The sequence below is a fragment of the Pelophylax lessonae genome (assembly GCF_965119305.1).
Source record: "Pelophylax lessonae genome assembly, chromosome: 4".
NCBI classification, from domain to species: Eukaryota; Metazoa; Chordata; class Amphibia; order Anura; family Ranidae; genus Pelophylax; species Pelophylax lessonae.
The window spans coordinates 302,259,118-302,280,997 of record NC_138771.1 but is presented as its reverse complement, the minus strand read 5'-3'; the positions used below and the strand labels follow the sequence as shown (position 1 = coordinate 302,280,997).

Genomic DNA, 21,880 nt, shown 5'->3' with positions numbered 1-21,880 from the left:
TCTAACCACTTGAAAACCAAGCCTTTTCTGTGAGTTTTTGTTTACATGAAAAAATATTTTTTTTCACAAGAAAATTACTTTGAACCCCCAAACATTATATATTTTTTTAAAGCAGAGGCCCTACAGAACAAAATGGTGGATGTTGCAATTTTTTTTGTTACACGGTATTTGCGCACACATTTTCCAAACTCAATTTTTGCGTAAAAAAAACACTTTTTTTATATTTAATGCAGAAATACACTATATAATTCCAAATTGTTTGGTAAAATTTAAAAGATGATCTTATGCCGAGTTCATAGACACCTAACATGACATGCTTTAAAAATTGCGCACGCCCGTGCCGCGGCAACAAACAACGTACGGTTTTAAAAGCCTTTAAAAGTCTTTACAGGTTACCACTTTGGACTTACAGAGGAGGTCTACCACAAGAATTACTGCCCTCGACCTGGCGTTCGCGGCGATACCTCACATGCATGCTGAAATTGCGGTTTACATATGACACTAGACGAATGCTTGTGCGCTCATTTGCGCGCAAGCACGGGGGGACAGGGGGAATTGATTTTTTTTTTTTTTCTTTTTCTTTTTTAATTTGCTTTCTTATGTTATTTTGACACCTTTTCTTTCATTTTTTTTTTTCTTTAATCATTTTTATTGTTATCACGGTGAATTTAAATTTCCTCTATGATAGCAATCTGTAGTGACAGGTACTCTTTTTAAAAAAATATTGGGGTCTTTTAGACTCTAGATCTTTCCTCTGACCTTAACGCATCGGACCATACCAAAATTGGTGTGATAAAATACTTTCCCAATTTCCCAATGGCGCTGTTTATTTCTGGCGAAACAGAAGTCATGAAATGCTCGTAGCCTCCGGCATCTTAGGCCATAGAGATGATTGGAGCCATTCTCATCTCCAATCAGCTCTATGGTTAGATAATTGAACCACCGGCTGCACTCTCGGGTTAACCGGTGGGACAGGAGAGCCTGAGAAAAACCGTGGAAGGCAGCGGAAGGCGGCAGGAGGGGGGGGGGGAGTCCCCTCCCACTGCATGTAAAAGCAGTCTAGCGGCCAATTATCCGCTAGGATTGCTTTTACATGTAAGCCGACCGCTTGCTGTAAAAAACGATACCAAGATGATGCCTAAATCTGCAGGCATCATCCTGGTATAACCACTCAAAGTCCAGCAACGTACCAGTACATTGCTGGTCCTTGTTTGGCATATAGGTTTTTTTTTTTTTCATGCAGCCTGTGGGCTGAACGAAAAAAAAGAGAACCTATCAGAAATCAGCACAGGAATAATGCGTAGTATTACTCATCATTAACCGCCCAAACAACCACCCACTGAATTTAATGATGGGTATACACGACACTATCCACGTATACCAAAATAAGATTTTAACTGCAGTGCTGAAATCAGAAAATCACCACAGCTGCTATCAGCAAAGGTATCCATATATGCTGAGCGCAAACGCTGTTTGTGTCAGAATATATAAAATCAATGCGTGGTAGCCGACGAGTACCTGCAAGAGAAACAGGTCACAAAAGAATGAAAAAAAAAAGTACATTAAAAAAAGTACATTAGGAAGAGTAGGACATATAAAATGACTGACACAACAAAAATTTTTGGATTCTCATCATTAACCGCCCAAACAACCACCCACTGAATTTAATGATGGGTATACACGGCACTATCCACGTATACCAAAATAAGATTTTAACTGCAGTGCTGAAATCAGAAAATCACCACAGCTGCTATCAGCAAAGGTATCCATATATGCTGAGCGCAAACACTGTTTGTGTCAGAATATATAAAATCAATGCGTGGTAGCCGACGAGTACCTGCAAGAGAAACAGGTCACAAAAGAATGAAAAACATACAAAGGACATTAAAAGTACATAGGAAGTGCAGAAGAACATAAAAAATGACTGAGACGACAACTATTTTTGGCTTTTATGTTTTTTTTTTTTTTCTTCAAACGTCGAGTTCCAGGTTCCAGGTTTGGGTCTCTCAAAATGACGATAGCCATCGAACATCTTTTGAGACCCTGTGTAAATGTGCCCTAAACTGTGCTGTGCTGTACCCTACGCTAATAATCCACTAGTGTGTGGTAGCGACGGAAACAGTCACCGTTGCAAAGACCAGGTTGGTCAGGACAGTCGGGACAATAATTCCGGGTGTCACGCCTAAATCCGCGCTTGCTGCAGACACGGCATCTTTTTTGGGGGTATCGTTTGGTAGGGGTACTCGGGAGGAATTGCGGAAAATGCCTCTCATGCAGCCGGCTCACTGCATCTGGTTGGGGAAGTTGGGCAGGAGCACCAGCTGGATACAGGAGGGCTCTGATTATCTCTTCTTGGAATTGAAAGAAGGATAATGTTCCAGCAGACGCTTTGTATAAGACAAAAGCGTTGTAAACAGCCAATTGAAATAGGTATACAGACACTTTTTTGTACCAGCGTCTGGCCTTACGGGCAATTAAGTACGGTCCCATCATCTGGTCGTTGAAGTCCACCCCTCCCATTTTACGGTTATAGTCATGGACACAGAGGGGTTTCTCAACAACAACACCGGTGACCGTAGTAATTTGGACTGCCGTGTCTGGGTGAATGGAGGACAGCACGTAAACGTTTCGTTTGTCCCTCCACTTCACTGCAAGCAATTCCTCGCACCTCAAGCAGGCTCTCTCCCCCGAGCTCAGTGGGGCATTCACTAGCCGTTGGGGGAAGCCCCGGCGATTAGATCGCACGGTGCCACAAGCGCCAATTTGCAATTGATAGAGGTGTCTAAAAAGTGGCACGCTTGAATAGAAATTGTCCACGTACAAGTGGTACCCCTTTCCGAATAAGGGTGACACCAAGTCCCAAACTATCTTGCCGCTGCTCCCTATGTAGCCTGGGCAATCGGGGGGCTCCACAGTGCTGTCTTTTCCCTCGTAGACACGGAAATTAACTGTATAGCCTGTGGCCCTGTCACAAAGCTTATACAACTTGACCCCGTATCTGGCACGCTTGCTGGGGAGGTACTGTTTGATAGCAAGGCGACCAGTAAACTTAATCAGGGACTCGTCAACGCAGACATTTTGTTGGGGGGTAAACAAGGCTGCGAACCGCTGATTGAAGTGGTCTACGAGGGGCCGAATTTTGTGGAGCCGATCATATTCAGGGTCTCCCCGAGGACGACAGAGTTCATTGTCGTTAAAATGCATGAACCGAAATATTTGTTCGTATCGAGCCCTGGACATAGCAGCAGAGAACACGTGCATTTGATGAATTGGGTCAGTGGACCAATATAACCGCAATTCATTCTTTCTTGTAATGCCCGTGTTGAAGGAAAGGCCCAGATAGGTTTTAAACTCCTGAATCGTAATAGGATTCCAGGCAAATGGTCTGGCAAGGGGTGAATTTGGGTTGGCGGCGATGAATTGTTGAGCGTACAAATTTGATTGGTCCACAATAGATCTGAAAAGATCTTCAGTGAAAAACAGCTCAAAAAAGTTTATGGGATTAAAACCAGCTGTTTCCACTTGGATTCCGGGTTGGGCGGTGAATGGGGGAAGTACTGGCGCTGTGGAATCTGTGGGCTGCCAATTAGGATATGCCAGCGCTTCAGGGAGGACACTATGGGCTCTACGGGCCTGTCTTCGGATACGCGGTGGCTGCGGGCCACTACTCGTGCTAGCCACCGCACCAGCTTCAACTGCACTCAGGTGACTCGCCACGTCACCAGGTGATACTGCAGTGCTGGTTGAAGGTCCAGGGTGTACTAGGCCGCTCGTGCTTGCCAGTTCACGAGAAGTGTGAGCGGCACTAGTACTGGCACTCTGCTGCATACGAGAAACCTCCAGTTCTTGCAAGTCAACAACTCCAGAATGGGGTCGGGTACGCCTGACCCTAGCAGGGACCCCTCTGTCGGAGCTATCTGTCAGGGAGCCGCTGCTGTCATCTGGTTCGTATATTGACCCTGATTCTGCCGGTGAGGCTTCCCCATCGCTCTCACTTGACATGGCCATTATACTGTATATAGCATCATCACTGAACGAACGTTTTGTCATTTTGGTAGCTAAATTTACTCGTACAGTGATGCGACTACTAGGTAATAAAAGCACCTGGTTGTCGAGGACTATTTGGTCGCTACAAAGAAAAACTGCTAGTGCTAACAGAGATCAGGCCTGACTCTGCTAACGCAGCGGTTTTGTGTGATTTGTGTTTTTTGGAAGTGTCAGTAATCTATTGATTACTACACTTGCCTGGGTAAGGTGGGCTGGGCAGGGGGGCTAAACGCAGGTGCTAGCAGGAATCAGTGCTGATTGTGCAAACACTGCGTTTGGGGAACACTAAATTATGAGGACGCTAGTATAGTTCTGATCAGATCAGATATTGATCTGTTCAAACACTATACTAGTAACGGTGGTGTGTGTGTGTTAGTGTACTTGACTCTAACTGACGCTAAGTAACGGTGGTGTAGTGGGACCCTGACGCTAACTAGCTAGCCTAAGTTGTGTCACCCGTGACGCTAATACAGTGATCGGTAATCACTGTATATAGTGAACACTGTGACAGGGAAGTGAAGGGGTTAAACTGGGGGAGATCAAGGGGTTAAACCTTTATAGAGGATAGATGGCGGGTGGCCTAAACCTATTCGGGCCTAGCGCAAGCGCAAATTAGGGTCACAAGTGACACTAAATACAGTGATCAGTAGTTATCTGATTTACTGTATATATTAGTGCACTGTGTTATAGAGAGTGAAGGGGTTAACTGGGGAAGATCAAGGGGTTAAACCTTTATAAGGGATAGATGGCGGGTGGCCTAAACCTATTTGGGCTTAGCGCAAGCGCAAATTAGGGTCACAAGTGACACTAAATACAGTGATCAGTAGTTATCTGATATACTGTATATATTAGTGCACTGTTTTATATGGAGTGAAGGGGTTAACTGGGGAAGATCAAGCGGTTAAAAGTTTTTTAGGGGATAGGTGGCGGGTGCCCTAACCCTATATGGGCTTAGCGCAAGCGCAAATTAGGGTCACTAGTGACACTAAATACAGTGATCAGTATTTACCTATATACTGTATTTAGTGCACAGAGTAATAGGTAGTGAAGGGGTTAACTGTGGGTGATCAAGGGGTTAAAACTTTATTAGGGGATAGGTGGCGGGTACCCTAACCCTATTTGGGCCTAACGCAGGCGCAAACTACGCTCACAAGTGACACTTATACAGTGATCAGTAAAATATCTGTATACCACTGTATATAGTGTTCACTGTGAGGGGTTTTGGGGGTGATCAGGGGGTGATCAGAGGTGATGAAGGGGTTAAATGTGCCTATGTGAGGTGTGTCAGTGTAGTGTTGGTGGAACTCACGTTTTTACTGTGTCTCTGTCTCTCTCCTGGAACCGAAAGGACTCCAGGAAGGACAGTGACATCACTTCCCCTGTCTGTGTTTACATTACACAGACAGGGGACAGATTGTCATTGGTGGGGACCGATCAGCAGACACTGACCAAAAATCATTGGTCAGTATCTGGTGATTGATCGGTTCCCTACCGAATGCGATCGGTATCGGGACCCGCGGCGCGCGGGAGCGCGCTCTGGACCCGCGATCGCGCATGACGTAATACTACGTGGCTGGACGGTATCGTGCCGCACTGCCGCAGTAGTATTACCGCACGCGGTGGTAAAGTGGTTAAAAACGGTGAACAGTCTGCCAGCCTCTGTCTAGGGAACAAATGGATGGCACATCCAAGAATGACCACTGCACTCAAAAGAGAAAACACACCAGGAATTGGAACCAAGAGTAAGTTCTCCAGGTGTATTAAGTTCTATGAATAAGTCAGTCACTCCAGGAGGCCCTCCTACTCCACTTAAAAGAATAATCTTAAACAGTGAAAACAGGTATACTATAAGAAGCATACCTTTAAAATACTTACAGCTTTTTAACAATAATTTGGGTACTTTTGTTGAAAAGATCGGCAACTGAAAGAGAACTCACATTTCGGTACCCCTATCTGCTAGCTCCTGTGAGACCGCATTTTAGCCTGAATACGATGGTCATCTTCCGTTGTGGGTACTCGCGTGCGCATTATGACAACGATATGGGCACATGGAGCACTCGTCCAGTACCCAGCAAGGGGATCCCCAACATTGGATCCGGTAGTGACACTTCCCTGTATAAATGTCCGCTAGGGATCATTAGTCACCTTGCGCACGCGAGCAGAACAAGGAGAGTTCTTGCATCAACAAAAGAAAACTGTGATATCAAATCAGACTGAAAAAATGTAAAGCACTTATCATTAATAGATGTCTATGAACTAGGGCGTTCAAGGAAGTATATGTCACTACACATTTCCACGTCTCTACTGTAAAGTCCAACACATTCACAAGGATGTTGCCTAAAGACTAATGGCTTAATTCACTGTTAATTCTAACTGCATTATGTTAGCATAATAACTGCAGCCATCTGGTTGCGCAGTCGTGTACTACCGTTCCATCAATCAACAGTTATGAAAGTCAATTCTTATAGTTTAAAGAAGTGTATATAAACAATTAACCTATAAAGAGAACATTAGCGGTAGAAGATAATGATGATGTCTTAAGAGAGGTTCTCCAGTGCGTTGTTCTCATTCTCATTGCTATGGTAATCACAACCCTATTTTTAATGACCAATCGTCATAAATCAAAATAGAATAGTGGTTTGTAGTCTCCACAGCAGCACGAAACTGGTATAAATGTGAATGTGTCTCAGCTTCACGCAAAACCGTGGATCAGGAAAGTATAGGGGTGCGTAGACTCCGCTGAAATAAGATAATGGTATAGTTATGAATGTGTCTCATCATCCCATATATCAGTACTCCCAAACAGTTTGAGTCGTATTTTTGAGTAAAGACATCCATTTTTAGGAACAAAATTGGATTCAAGGTAAGGAAAAGTCATCCTCCTCCAGTCTGGGCATGAGTGGAACTATGTGGTCGATCACCTGTATTCATCACTTATCAAGGATGCGGCCATGTGGGCAGAGGGTGACAAAGTTCATGTAGTACTGTCATTTATGATAACATCCTTAACCACTTCAATACTGGGCACTTTCACCCCCTTCTTGCCCAGGCCAATTTTCAACTTTGTTTGCGCTCTTGCATTTTGAATGACAATTGTGCCGTCATGCAACACTGTACCTAAACTAAATTTATGTAATTTGTTTCCCACAAATAGAGCTTTCTTTTAGTGGTATTTGACCACCGCAAAGGTTTTTTCTGTTTGCTGTGGAGATTACTGTGCCCACCACCTAAAGTGTAATGAATCACCTTCTACAAAGAGGTAACTAATATACTGAGTTGATATAATGTTGCAGAGATGGAACCGTTGTCTACCTAAAGCCCTGTTCACATCTACCATTTTGAGATAGTGGGCAGAATAGGCGAAATTTCACCCACGATCCCCAAATGCACTGCAATGCGGGTAAAACATAGCACACTGTCGTTCGATAAATCGCACTGCAATCATGGCAAATTGCATCTCGCGAAGCTTGTCACCAAAATGAAGCTCCTGCTCCTTTTTTGGGCGACAAGCTGCACGCGATGCTGTTTTGCCACGATTGCAGCACGATTTATCGCAAGCAAATCGTAGCAAACCACACCACATTTAGGCTACATTGAAAATGAATGGCATGCATGCTGCGTTTTGCCAGCATTGCAGCATGATTTGAAATCGTAGGCAGAATCGCTTTGATTCTGCCCGCGATCCCAAATCACTAGATGTGAACGGGGCCTTAAGCAGGAAGAAATAATATTTACCAAATAGGGGTGCAAACAGCAATGTGAAAATTGACAGATAGGTAATTGGCTAAATGATTAAACAGGGCTGTCTGTAACTTTCAGTTTACTAAAAAGCTGCAAAATTTGGAGCAATAATACAAAACAGGTTCAAACAAGCATACACTGCAAAATAATGAAAGCTGCACAAACATGGACTTGATGCCTCAATCAGGGTAACCTGGCTGCAAAGCCTATCTAAGGCTCTAACAAAAGAGAGTCATGCTAAGAATCACCTTTTTCTTAGTAAAATAGTTAACAACACAAACAGCTACTTGCAATTATCCTCATGAACAGCATCCCTCACACTGAAGTCCAGGGTAGCTCTGGTAAGATAGGAGAACAGCTAAAGGGCTCCAAGGTCCAAGAACAAAGAGCCATCCCACTTGAAATGGAGTATTCTGGTAGCAATTGGGTAGGGGCTCACCAAAGTAGCTGCGTGTTATAAGACTACCTCTGCCTCATCAAAAGTCCTCTTTCTGAGCTGCTAAGGGAGGAAATCTGAGAAACTTATACTCCCTGGACATGTCCAGGGACCCCTTGAGTTGTCATAAATGGATTTAACCCTTCCCGCCCGCCCTATAGGCAAATGACGGGGGGCGCGCAGAGTGGCGATCGGTGATGTGGCGTGTCACTCTGACACACCGCATCTCCGATCTCGATAAAGAGCCTACTGACATAGGCTCTTTACCATGTGACCAGCTGTGTCCAATCTTAGCTGGTCACACAGTAAATAGGCAGTGCCATTGATCGGCTTTCCTCATTTCTGGCCTGACAGGCATGAGTAGAGGAGAGCCAATCTGCGGCTCTCCTGACAGGGGTGGGGGTCTTCACTGGTAATCAGAGCATTGATTACCAGTGCAGACCCTTGGGAGGGTGCCACTAGAACCACCGGGGATGCCCACCCATGACCCCAGGGATGCCCACCCATGACCCCAGGGATGCCCACCATGGCCACCAGGGATGGCAATCAGGGCTCAGGGCGCCTGCCAGTGCCCTCCCCATCAGTGCTGCCCATCAGTGCTGCCCACCAGTGCCCTCCCCATCAGTGCTGCACACCATTGCCCATCATTGCCATCTATCAGTGCCACCCACCAGTGCCCATTATTGCCCACCAGTGCAGCCTATCAGTGCCCATCAGTGCCGATCAGTGCTGCCTATCAGTGCCCATCAGTGCCACATATCAGTGCCCATCAGTGCTGCCTATTAGTGCCCATCAGTGCCGCCTACCAGTGCCCATCAGTCCCGCCTATCAGTGCCTATCAATGCCGCCTATCAGTGCCGCCTATCAGTGTCCAACAATGCTGCCTATCAGTGCTAGCTATCAGTGCCACATATCAGTGCCCATCAGTGCTGCCTATCAGTGCCGCATATTAGTGCCACCCCATTAGTGCCACCCCATCAGTGACTCCTCATCAGTGCCTGTCAGTGGGGGCCTCATCAGTGCTCATCAGTGCAGAAAAAAACTTACCTATTTACAAAATGTTATAACATAAACAAAAAACTTTTTTTTTTTTTAAACTAACTTTTTGGTCTTTTTTTATTTGTTCAGCAAAAAAGAAAAAACCTTGCGGTGATCAAATACCACCAAAAGAAAGCTCTATTTGTGGGGAAAAAAATGACATAAATTTGATTTAGGTACAGTGTGGCATGACCGTGCAATTGTCATTCAAAATACAACAGCGGGAAGGGGGAAAAGTGCCCGGTATTGAAGTGGTTAAACTGGCCTGCATCTGAGCATAGTGAGCAAGTGGGCACTCTGCTATAGTGCTAACATGTCATGATTTTGGAAACCAAAATCTCTATGCGATGACTAAAAACGAAGGTAACGAATTGGTTGTAAAACTTAAATATGCCAACTTAAGTGACTAGGCTAGGTGATATACAGATATGAAACAAATCTTCCTACATAGGTTGTAGCTATTTGACTGCAGCCCTCTCTCCTCTACAACTGTTCAAAGTACAGAACTTACACAATATTTCTCAGTTTCAGAAGGCTGGAGGCGGGTATCCGATGTCACACACTGCGTAGCATAGAGCAGGAAGCTGAGTGTAAACTGAGACCTGAGTGGAAGGAAAAGGACACGCCTCCCTCTACATAGTCTCATAAGGAAATAAGCACAATTGAGGCTGTGAATCACCTGCTGTATGCTGGATGGGGGGGCATCATGCAGTGACTCATGCAGATGGCAGAGGAATGCTAAAACAGACAGAAATCACACTAGGTGTTTTGGGTTGAGGCAAGTACACACTATAGAATGATTTGCTTTGTTCAGTTTTCATTTTAGGAGTTTACAACCACTTTTTTTTTTATGGATACATTTAATGGATTTAGAATATAGTCGTACACAAACACAATACAGAACCCAGTTGGTTCCTCGTTTTTCTTCATTTCACAGTAACAATGGGTACAGCAGATTTCATCAAGCGATAAGTCAGTAAGATAAATGACCAGTGTTCAGTCTTTAAGATTCTGGATCTAGAAGGGCAAGGGTAAGTAGACTAGACCCACTGGTCCCAAATTTTATTTAGCACTTGTGGTTTCTTCCTAAGTTTAAAAGTAAAATTGTATAGTGTAAGGGTAGCATTAATCAATTATAAGCAGGTGTTGGTTGTCAGAGGAGAGGGTTCTTTCAATGATAGTAGAATGTTTTTTCTAGCTTTGAAGTAAAGGATACGCAATAAGTGTGTACTATATTTTGAAGCTGGTAAGTCCTCAAAGATAAATCCTCAAAGATGCGGGTGTATTATATTAAGATGGGCCAAAGCTGAGGCAATAAAAGTATTGACCTCGGACCAGAAGTTATAGACAAGGGGACAGCCCCCAGAAAAGTGTAGGAAGTCAGCTGCATTCACTAAAACCATTTTAAAGGAAACCTCTGCCTTCATTTGCTGTATGTTCATTTTGGGTTGTTAAATAATGTAATAAAGATAGAGGATCAACATGACTACTAGGCTCCTAGTATTTTCAAAAGGTCACCAAAGGCAGCCTGAATATTTCTCAGGTTTCCATTAAGTATGAAATATTAACAATCCAGATGAACAATTAAACAGATAATGATCTTGTGTTACTCAGAAGTTAGATTATGCAATACCTGTATTATGTTTTCTTACCCGATACACATAGAGCTCTTCAGCATCACTTAATGCATTTGAAGGAACTAGTTCTTTTAAAGCCAGAAGTACCTGGAGGCAATCTAAGTATCCATCTTCATCACTATCCACCTTAAATAAAAAATAAGCCATACACGATTAAATATATTCCTATGTTCCTTTGAAAAAAATCACTTGTTGACTATCTCATATTCTGATACTCACAAATGACCTTTCATAACACACAAGCAGTGGAGGCTGGTGCTCCATCATGGGGGGGAAGGGGTGGCAGACGGACCTGACCAAGGACCCCCACCATTCCGGCCCGCTCCGCGCACCATACCCACACCCCCGGTTGCCGGCTCACTTACCCTGTGCTGCCCCCAGACTGACAATAGAGGCGGTGAATTGGCTTCCTCCCTCAGTCTCCTCCATGTCCCCCCTCCTTCGGTTGGACTTCCCCTGCATTTCCACGGCATCACGGTGACCCACTTCCTGATTGGCCGGGAGGAGAATCAGTGTGACAATAACAAATATTAATTTGCTATTGTCACACAACTGGGCAGGCTCAGGGAGCAGTGCTATGCTCCCCGAGCCCAGCCTTTTTTGAAGCCTATTAGAGCCTCTGGCTCTAATCACGTGCTTAAAAAAAAAAACCCTCATTGGAATCCAAGCATCCGGCGCCCTGAATGTAGATTAGGTGGCCAGATGCATGGATAGAGGGGCGTTTCCCGTGCTCCCCTAATGGACAGGCTGCCACTGCCAAAAAGTGTTGTGTTCTCCTGACAATCCAATTATCTTAGCTAACAATGCAGAATGCAAATTTCCAGCTGGGAAAAAGGGTATTACAAAGAAACAATAATGCATAAGAGAAATAATAAGGAGTTGAAAAAAAAATAATAATAATAAATAAATTATATAATATAAATAAAAAATAATAAGCCCTGGTTTTAGCAGACTTCAGTCAATGAGCAAGGTGATAAATTGGCTCTTATAACTTGACATGTCATCCTTCGTTTGATGGTACACAATAGCTGTCAAAAGTGTTTGCAGTCCACTTTTCTTTGATAACAAGAGGGTGTTGACAGAGGCCATCTGACCAATTAAGTGGTTGAGGAGTGGCCCTGGGATGTCACTGTGTTTATGACTGTATTCCAGATAAAGTTTTTGATAAGTATAATCATCCCAGAGAACCCACAGATTACAGTTTGCTAACCTGCATATTGTCCCACAATATATTAGCTTTGAAATGGATACAGAAATAGCATGTTTTGGATGTCCACTTTAACCAGGAGGTTTGGACCGAAAATGATACAAAATAACTAAGGGAGGTAAATATGCCTGTGTTCTAGCTGTGCTGTTATTTTTGCATGGGTTATGAAATATACTGGAGCTTTAGTGTCTTAGCTGCCAAGCAGCAGCACAGTGGCTAAGTGGCTAGCACTTCTGCCTAGCAGCACTAAGATCATCTGTTCAAATCCCAACCACAGCACTACCTGACTGGAGTTTTCATGTTCTCTCTGTGTCTACATGTGTTTCCTCTGTTTACTCCAGTCTCCTCCCACATTACAAACACATGCTGGTAGGTTAATTGGCTCCTGTGTAAATTGGCCCTAGTTTATGTGAGTTAGGGACCTTAGATTGTAAGCTCCTTGAGGGCAGGGACTGATGTGAATGCAGACTATAATTGTAAGGCACTGTATAAAATAGACAGTGCTATATAAGTACCTTTAATAGATATAAAAAAAAAATAATGGGTTTATAATGAGGAATTTTTTTGGGGGATTTTTCTATACCACTTGCTGATCGCGCTACACCTGAATGAAGGCTACAGCGCAGCTGGCTAATTACCCTTCCTGCAGGCTGACAATGCTGCAATTCATCATTTCTGCTTTACTACTTCAAAAAAGGTACCTCTAAGTACAGTATAAACCATGTATTACATATATTAAGAATCACTTACATAATCATAAATTAAAGCAGGCATGATGGATCGGTCTGACGAAGGAGCCTTCATGTGCATGCTCCGAAACGCGTTACCGCCCCCGTGACGTCACTACGTTCCTACAGTCCACGAGCGAGGTGTGCGTTCCACTGCAACCTTGGCTTGGGGCCTTCCCTTCAGAGCTCCATGTTGTTCTATTCCATCCCCCAACACTGCTGGACGGCTCTGGGAAAGGGAGCCTGTAGGGAGCCCCATCAATGAATCTTGGTGATGTTCCATCATGCCTGCTTTCATTTATGATTATGTAAGTAATTCCTAATTTCATGTAATAAATGGTTTACACTGTACTTAGAGGCGACTTCCCCTTTCCTTTTTATGTACGGTACCTATTGAAGTGTGCTTCTGTTCTCTGGAAGAGCGGCCTTGGGGACAGCAAAGACACCCTTCACCCACACAGGAGGCCAACATTGGGTGCTGAAAAGCCTGCCTGCTCCCAGAGAAGTGCCCTTTGATTCCTATATATTTGCACTGCTTACTACTTCATCCAGAATTCAGACACCTTAAAACAGGAAGTATGCCACTGGCTGGATCACCAAGTAAAATAAAATAAAAAAGGCCTAAAAAGAATACTAAGGTAGCACCACATCTAAGGACTGGTAAACTGCAATATATTACATTTTTTTTTGGGGGGGGGGGGGGTTTTAATACTGCTTTAAGAATTTTAAAAAATCACTGATCCTGATCCAATGGATTTATTATTATTATTATTATTTATTTTTTTTGCATTGGTACATGTTCTTTAGGGAAGTGCTCACCCCCCCCCCCCCCCCTACTATTTTTTGACACTCCCTTGCCTATTCACCCAAAATAATGAGAATTTCTAATTTTACGGTTCGGCCCATGGATTTTAATGGGGCCTGGAACCCAGACTTCTTCGCTAAACCCCGCTGTAACTGAACCCAGGGCAGTTTGGCTCATCACTGGTAACCAGTATATGCAAACAAAAGACAGCAGCCCACATTAAAAAAAGGCTCAATCAACATAAAATTAAAAAAAAAAAAAATTTAAAAGAAATTGAAACTTTAAAATACCACCCCTGAAAAAAAAAAAACACACATTTTTTAACCCCTTTTAGACCACCCACCACACATTTACTGCGGCAAGGCGACCCGGCTGCACAAAGCGACGTACCTGTATGTCGCATCATCTTTGTGGTCTGGGACAACCAGCGCCAATCAGCGGCTCCAGCAGACGCAATGTCTGCTGGGACCCATCGATCATTCCCAAGGCAGAAAGAATGGTGGTCCCCCAGTCAGACCATTCCCCACACAGTTAGCAAGCACCCCCTAGGGACACATTTAACCCTTTGATTGCCCCTGATGTTAACCCCTTCCCTGCCAGTGTCATTAGTACAGTAACAGTGCATATTTTTAGCACTGATCACTGTAATAATGTCAAAAGTGTCAGTTAGTGTCTGATTTGTCCACGACAATGTCGCAGTCCTGCTAAAAATCACTAGTCGTCTCCACCACTACTAGTAAAAAAGAATTAAATAAATAAATAAAAATGCCATAAAAATATCCCATAGTTTGTAGACACGATAACTTTTGTGCAAACCAATCAATATACACTTTTAGGGGTTTTTTTTTTTACCAGAGATATGTAGAAGAATACGTATTGACCTAAATTGATGAAGAAATTTGATTTTTTACATTTTTTTTATAGGATTTGTTTTATAGCAGAAAGTAAAAAATATTGATTTCTTTTTTCAAAATTTACACCCTTTTTTTTGTTTATAGCACAAAAAATAAAAACCGCAGAGGTAATTAAATACCATCAAAAGAAAGCTCTATTTGTGGGAAAAAAAGGACATCAAATTTATTTGGGTACAATAAAAAAAACAAAAACAAATGGATCGATTGCCCAAATAACTGGCAGTCAGAACTAAAATAATGCTTCCTAACTGAACTTCTGAAAGAATCTCTCGCTGTGATAATGATGAGGTCTGATGCACCCCCCCAACTTGTATGGAGAATAGAAAAATTGGACTAAAAGCAACGCCATCCTCACTTTCCCAAAAATTCAAAGGTTGGTAAGAATGCAGTCATATTAAAATCTCCTGTTTGTGCTAAACAGTCATGGAAGTTGACACGTTTGGCAAAAAAACTGGCAAGCTTGAAAGAATGCAGAGGCTTTATAAACCCTATTTAACTCAAGGTCTTCAAAGGACTTCTGATGAGACCCTGTCTTAAACAGTTACCCCTGTAAATGGCCTTGTGTGCAACTTAGGAATATGAATCTGTGACACTGGAGTATTGACCTATACTGACCTACATCTAAACTCTGCAAAGTTAAGTTTCACTCATAATTTATAATTCCTGCTGGAGCTACCTTCCTAAAAAAGTATTACATTATTGTAGAAGAATAGACAACTCAGTTAGATACTAAACATAACTAAATGACAAGCTCCAGAAAACGAAAGCATGGATGCCCCCTAAGCACACGGCTTGCTGAGAGGGCTCTCGAAGAAGAGGAGTGGACAGTGTCAACAGGGGATTTCAGAAGAGGAGGTAAGAGACTGCAATACTATTGATCAGAGCAGGTAACTATTAACTCTTTTTTATTATATAATCACTTTAAGTACTTTTCACATTAAAACTGTTTTTATTTTATTGTTGCTTTGTAATATGTTTTCTTTAAATAATTCTTTCATTGTGTCATTGGTCACATCAGGGGAATCCCCTAATGAAATCATGCGACCAGTGATGCAATGCGTTGGATGAAACCAGGTAATGTCACACGAGAAATTTGGAAGTGTACCGCCGGAGCGACGCTCGTAGCCTTCATTTACAATTGAATTTTTGCAGCAATCCTTCTGATGTTCACCAGTAAATGCGCACCACCACATGTAAATGTAAACTTTTAATTCATAAATTGTAGTACCTGTTTAAACTACTACACGGTGGTGGCTCTGTATTTGTTCTGCGTGTTATCCAACTAGAGGGGGAATAATTGGACAGAGGGAGGCATGCAACCTCCAAAAGGTGAATGCACATATTATTGAATTGGTGCATGTTAACATCATACCTGTGGAAGGGACTTCAAGCCCATCTTATTACCCAGCAAAGAATTGGTGCATGTTAACATCATACCTGTGGAAGGGACTTCAAGCCCATCTTATTACCCAGCAAAGAATTGGTGCATGTTAACATTATACCTGTGGAAGGGACTTCAAGCCCATCTTATTACCAGCAAAGAAGGTTATGTGCAGTAAACCTGTATTTCTCCATGGGTCCAAATACCAAGGTAAGGGCATAATTATCACAAAGATGGAGCACACTTTCAGAAGTTTGCTGTAGAGGTTTTGTGAATTAACTATAAAGACTATCAAAGTTTTTTCATTTTTGACAAATGTTGTTCATATTAGCACTGGATTATTTAGGAAATGTTTATTTTATAAATTGGGTAATCATAAATATATATTTTCATATTGAGACACAGTGACTGTGTCCATTCAGCTGCTGCGTCCCAATAAACACCAATGGAACTGCCTTTACGGGGGATGTACAGAGAACACCTGTGCATCCCCATGTGGGTAAACACAGCCCTGCATGGGCATACAGTTTCTAAAACACAGTGTGAACAAGGCCTAACACAGTGGCTGGAAGGGGTGTACAAATGCCGCAGCAACAGTTATATACTTTGTCATGTTTGGCGGACAGTACCGCAGTTAAAGGGGACCTATTCAAGTAAAAGGGGGAATGTGCACAACTACCCTGCAATTGTGTGCAATACACGTAGATGCAGTGCGTTGGTGCTGCTTTTCAGGGTTAAAACGGGTGGTGAGAAGGCTACATATCGCCTCCTTTCCATCTGTAAACCACCTTCTGAAAAGCAGTCCACCATGGATTACTATTAAGAGGGTGGTAAGGGCTGTCGCCAGGGTAAACAAGCCTTTAAAGTGTATCTAAACCCCCCCAAACAAAACCTCCTCACTAGTCCTTAAATGTCAAGATGCAGCAGTCCTTTTTTGTGATTTCCTTTTCCTTTATTTTTTCCTTGGTCCTGCAAACAACACACTTCCTGTCCATTCATAACTACATTAATTTTTTCATTGTATCTATGGATGTTACTATGGTTTTCACACAGGCTAGACTTTGAGTATGCCTGCTTTGTTGACCTCCATTACATGGACAATTAAGCGCTTGTTTACACCAGATGCAGTTAGGTGCATTTTTGAATGCAGAAATTCATATGCAAGAAAAATTTATGTATTACAATGAGCCTGGTTTCTACTATTGCAGTGATTTCATGTGCATTGAATAAAAATTACAGCATGCTGCATTTTCCTACACTGCAAACACATGCAAACGCACTGCAAAAGCACATGAATGTGTGCAAATGCACACAAATGCATGCAAATGTGTGTAAATATAGCTTAGTAAAGAAAATAAATTGAAAGACAATAAAAAATTATTTTAAAAAAATTTAACGCAAATGTACTGGAGACAAACACAAATGTGCATGCAGAAATGCACACTGAATATAGAGGGACTAATAGTTTACACAATAAGCATAAAGATTTTTTTTTCCATTTCATGTGAAGTGACATGCACAATGCAATTCTGGCAAGATCAGCCGTTATTTTATAAGTGTTCTTAGTCTAAAAATAGAAAATAATGCAGCCACCACATCTAAGGACTAATCAGCTGCATATATTAACTTTTTTGCTTTTAGGGTTAGATACACTTTTTTATGTAGTTTAGAATGGGTATATTGCTCCCTAAAATGTTAGAGCACTTTCTGCTAGAGTAATTGTTGTCCCTAATGCAACCTATAGGAACTCTTACTATACTGTACATGGATATACTTTTCAGCAAGCCATTTCAGTAATAATAATATATATATTTTTTTATTGGTCTTATGTAATATTCAAATTTTCTGAGATACTGAATTTTAGCTGTAAGCCATAATCATCAAAATTAAAAGAAAGAGGTGCTTGAAATGTATCACTCTGTGTGTAATTGCATCTATATAAAATATATGAGTTTCAATTTTTCAATTGAAATACTGAAATAAAATATTAACTTTTTGACGATATTCTAATTTTAGGAGATGCACATATATATCACTGAATGTATCAACGGATTATTATCAGCAGTGTAAAATGCAAGGCTGTATATGAGCTTGAAGATGCCATTTCTTTTCATGAAAGCGCATACACATTTTAGAGTCAGGTCTTATGTAATTGAGTATACTCAAACCAGTAATCCAGGCTGCTCATTTTTGTAACCCTATATTTTCTTTCAAAAACATTTGTTTTTCAGTCAACACAGGTGCACAAGCTCATGAAGAACTTCAATGCGGCAAGCTCTTTGCAGACCGCTATTACAAATAGAAAGCTAATCTTATTGTTTTCTGTCAGTGAGCCTATAGCTGCACCATGAAAATACTGAATAACAAGCAAGTCAAAGAATGGACATATCCCAAGGTTTGGAATTACTGTAGTCTAAATAGGAATATATACAATCTGTACTCATATAATCAATTGTTTAAGTATGCTGAAAATAACAGAAATGTAAGGTAAAATCCAGATACTTTTATTGAAATCTTAGGTTTAGAATAGTGTTGTTATGTTTTAATAGCATTAAAATAAAGGTTATAACCAAAGAGATGTGAGGTTGAGTATGTATATTGAGTTGTTATACACTGCCTGGCCAAAATAAAAGTCGCCACCAAAAAAAAAGGGCACACACTCAAATTGTGTTGGCTTTGATTACGGCACGCATTCGCTGTGGCATTGTTTCGATAAGCTTCTGCAATGTCACAAGATTTATTTCCGTCCGGTGTTGCATTTATTTTTCACCAAGATCTTGTATTGATGATGGGAGAGTTGGACCACTGCGCAAAGCCTTCTCTAGCACATCCCAAAGATTCTCAATGGGGTTAAGTTCTGGACTCTGTGGTGGCCAATCCCTGTGCATGTTAGGTGCACGTGTTGAGCCGGCGCAAAGTGCACTGTGGGGCAGATTCTGTTACTGGGAATTAGTCAAGGAAAACGCTGGACAAATGGATGTGAACATTAGCTCAGCATGTCCCTCCAAAATGCAAGTTACAGTAGAGGTGTACATTGTCACAGTGGACCTGAGATTTGACTGAAGAATAGCTGCAGTGCAAGTGTACATGGTGTACATTCATCTCAGCCTTGTCTCAGGTCATTGATGAAGACGACACACAACAGTGTGTGTGAGAATGTGATCCTATAACAAAGTGCCTAATGTAGCCTAGAAGAATCCAAATGAGGTAGGCCTTCCATGTGATCCAGTATTTGGCACCCAATGAGTTAATGGGGAAGCATGGAAGACATGAAGACCACCAATTACCCTGCCCCTACCCTACAGACTGGATTTTTTTCCTGTCGCTAAACAACCCATCATTTTAATTTATGTGTCCTTGCACACATATGTCTTAAGAGACATTTAGAGACAGAGTTTAAAGGCAGAAAAAACCCAGCCAGTGCGTCCAGGAGCAGCAGCGTTTTGGCAGACAAAATACTTGACGTGTGTAAACACGTCTAAACACGTGTTAACGCTAGGTGTGTCAAAAGCTTGAATGTTATTTCTTTCAATGGCCAGACTCAACTATTTTTCTGGCCAATGAAATAAATTAATGCACATGCACTTGACATGCCTAAATGTGCCTAGACGCATTTATACACGTTTACAATGCGTGTTTTTTTTCTGCCAAAATGCTACATTTAGGAGAGCTGGGCAATATTTAAAAGTACAAGCCTTTTATCTGTCATAATAGATAAAGAAGAAGTCTTTGAGCTCCAAAATCTTGTATTTTTAAAATTTTTAGGTAGCCACTAAAATGTATAACTTTGACAATACCTTTTTGCCTTTTCTTATAAAGAACATCTACATATGTTAATTATACCTAAGCAGCACCCTGAAAGATATACCTATTGTCTTTAATTGGTCTGCCTTGAACCTTAGAGCTGCATACCTGCAGCATGAGATCTAAGGTATTGTTGTCTCTGACTGCTAATATAATGAGATTTGGTGATGTCATTACTGTGCTGCTCACTGTTTCCTTTAGAGTGGAAACTGCTCCTGAAGACCTAAAGACAAGCATCTCCCTGCTTCTGCCTGCGATCTAAGGCACTGCTGTCCCTGATTTCTAAGCTAAGGAGATTTGGTGATGTCATTATTGTGCTGCTTACTGTTTTTTCTGCTGGAGTGGAAACTGCTCCTGAAGACTTATAGAGAAGCATCTCCCTGCTATTGCATAATGCATTCTCTAGATCTGTACTTCCTCCACCTCTCCAGCTGTTTCTTGATTATTCCTCCATTAGTAATCAAAGGACCAGTCATCACGATGGCTCATCTGACGCAACAAAGCTAAGTCTTTCCCCAGTAAGATGGCCACCTCTACAAGGAGACATTGGGGGATACCAGTTTTAGTAAATTTCCCCCCCTAGTGCAGAACAAGGCATAACAGTGGGGGAGCTTACTGTTGACTAGTCATTCGCCCTCTGCTTGCCTTTCTTTAACCACTTTACCACTAGAGCATTTTGCTGTCTTACGTCTGGGCCACTTTTTGCGATTAGGCGCTGTGCGAATTTAACTGACAATTGCGCGGTCGTGCGACGCCGTACCCAAACGAAATTGACGTCCTTTTTTTCCCACAAACAGAGCTTTCTTTTGGTGGTATTTGATCACCTGTGCGATTTTTACTTTTTGCGCTTTAAACAAAAAAAGAGCGTTTATTTTGAAAAAATAACAATATTTTTAACATTTTTTTATATGAAATTCCCCCCAAAAAAGATGTAAAAACCAATTTTTTTTTTAATTTTTGGCCAATTTGTTTTCTGCTACCCATGTTTGGTAAAAAAAATCGCAATAAGCATATTTTGATTGGTTTGCGCAAAAGTTATTGCGTTTACTAACAAAGGGAAAGATTTATGTCATTTTTGGTGTTTTTTTTTTAACGAGTAATGGCGGTGATCTGCGATTTTTTTTGCGGGACTGCGACATTGCGGCGGACAGATCGGACCCTTGACTGACATTTTTGACACTTTTGGGGGTACCAGTGACATTACTGCAGTAATCAGTGCTATAAATATGCACTGTTACTGTAAAAATGACACTGGCAGGGAAGGGGTTAATTTTATTGGAGAGGGAGGGGTTAATGTATGACTGGTTCTTACTGACGTGTGGGGGGGGGGAGGTGACTGTGTGAGACAGGGACAGATCGGATGTCCAGCTATGCTGAACACTCCGATCTGTCACTCCCTGTCACTGAGGAGATCCGCCCGCTTGTGTTTACACAGGCGGGTGGATCTCCACACTCGATCCCCGACGATCGGGGCAGAGCAGCGGCGATCGCCGCTGCTCCTCCCCTGGCCCGACTCCAGCTGTGAATGAAAACGGCGGGAGCGCGCCCCCGGCGGCGCGCGAGCGCCGCCTACAGGGGAGGAGTCTGGCGACGTAGGTCTACGTTGTCAGACGGGATCGTGCCACTTTGCCGCAGTACTATTCCAGTACTCAGCGGTAAAGTGGTTAAAACAGCTTCCACAGTTTAGGTCCTCTATACGAACAAAAAGCAATAATGCAAAATATTTCCAATACACCAAACCAACCTTTGATGTCTAAACATTTATACACGTTGCAATCATTTATTCTCTATATGCTTGCACATTTTAATGCCTCCATATCATTTGACAATCACACTTTGTTATGAGTACATCTATAGAAGTCTAATTAATGTTCTCGTCATTAAAAAAAATCTATTTGCCAGTTTGTCCAGATATCCTGTAAGTCCTGTTCTTTGAATAGTCACACTGATTAAATACTCTGCATACATTTTATTGACAAGTTTTGGCAAACGATTTAGAATAATCCTGTTCATTTTTCTGCTTCCCAGTAGCAATTAGTATTGCAAATATCTAACAACACAACTCTCCACAATTATTACACTGCATTTAAATCACAAAGTCAAATCTGGAAATTGCCGTGCTTTTTCCAGAGCATTTCATAT

The 21,880-nt window shown here is 42.0% G+C and overlaps 1 protein-coding gene across 4 annotated transcripts in view; it reads right to left on the bottom strand.

Annotated features, from left to right (window-relative positions):
• The window catches only part of LOC309552023 (uncharacterized protein), a 472,505-nt gene that overhangs the window by 118,663 nt on the left and 331,962 nt on the right, over positions 1-21,880 (bottom strand). For all 4 annotated transcript variants that reach the window (XM_082252767.1, XM_082252768.1, XM_082252770.1 and 1 more), the window contains one exon: positions 10,915-11,025. In XM_082252767.1, coding sequence (XP_082108893.1) covers positions 10,915-11,025 — 111 coding nt within the window. The remainder of the gene's footprint in view (positions 1-10,914; positions 11,026-21,880) is intronic.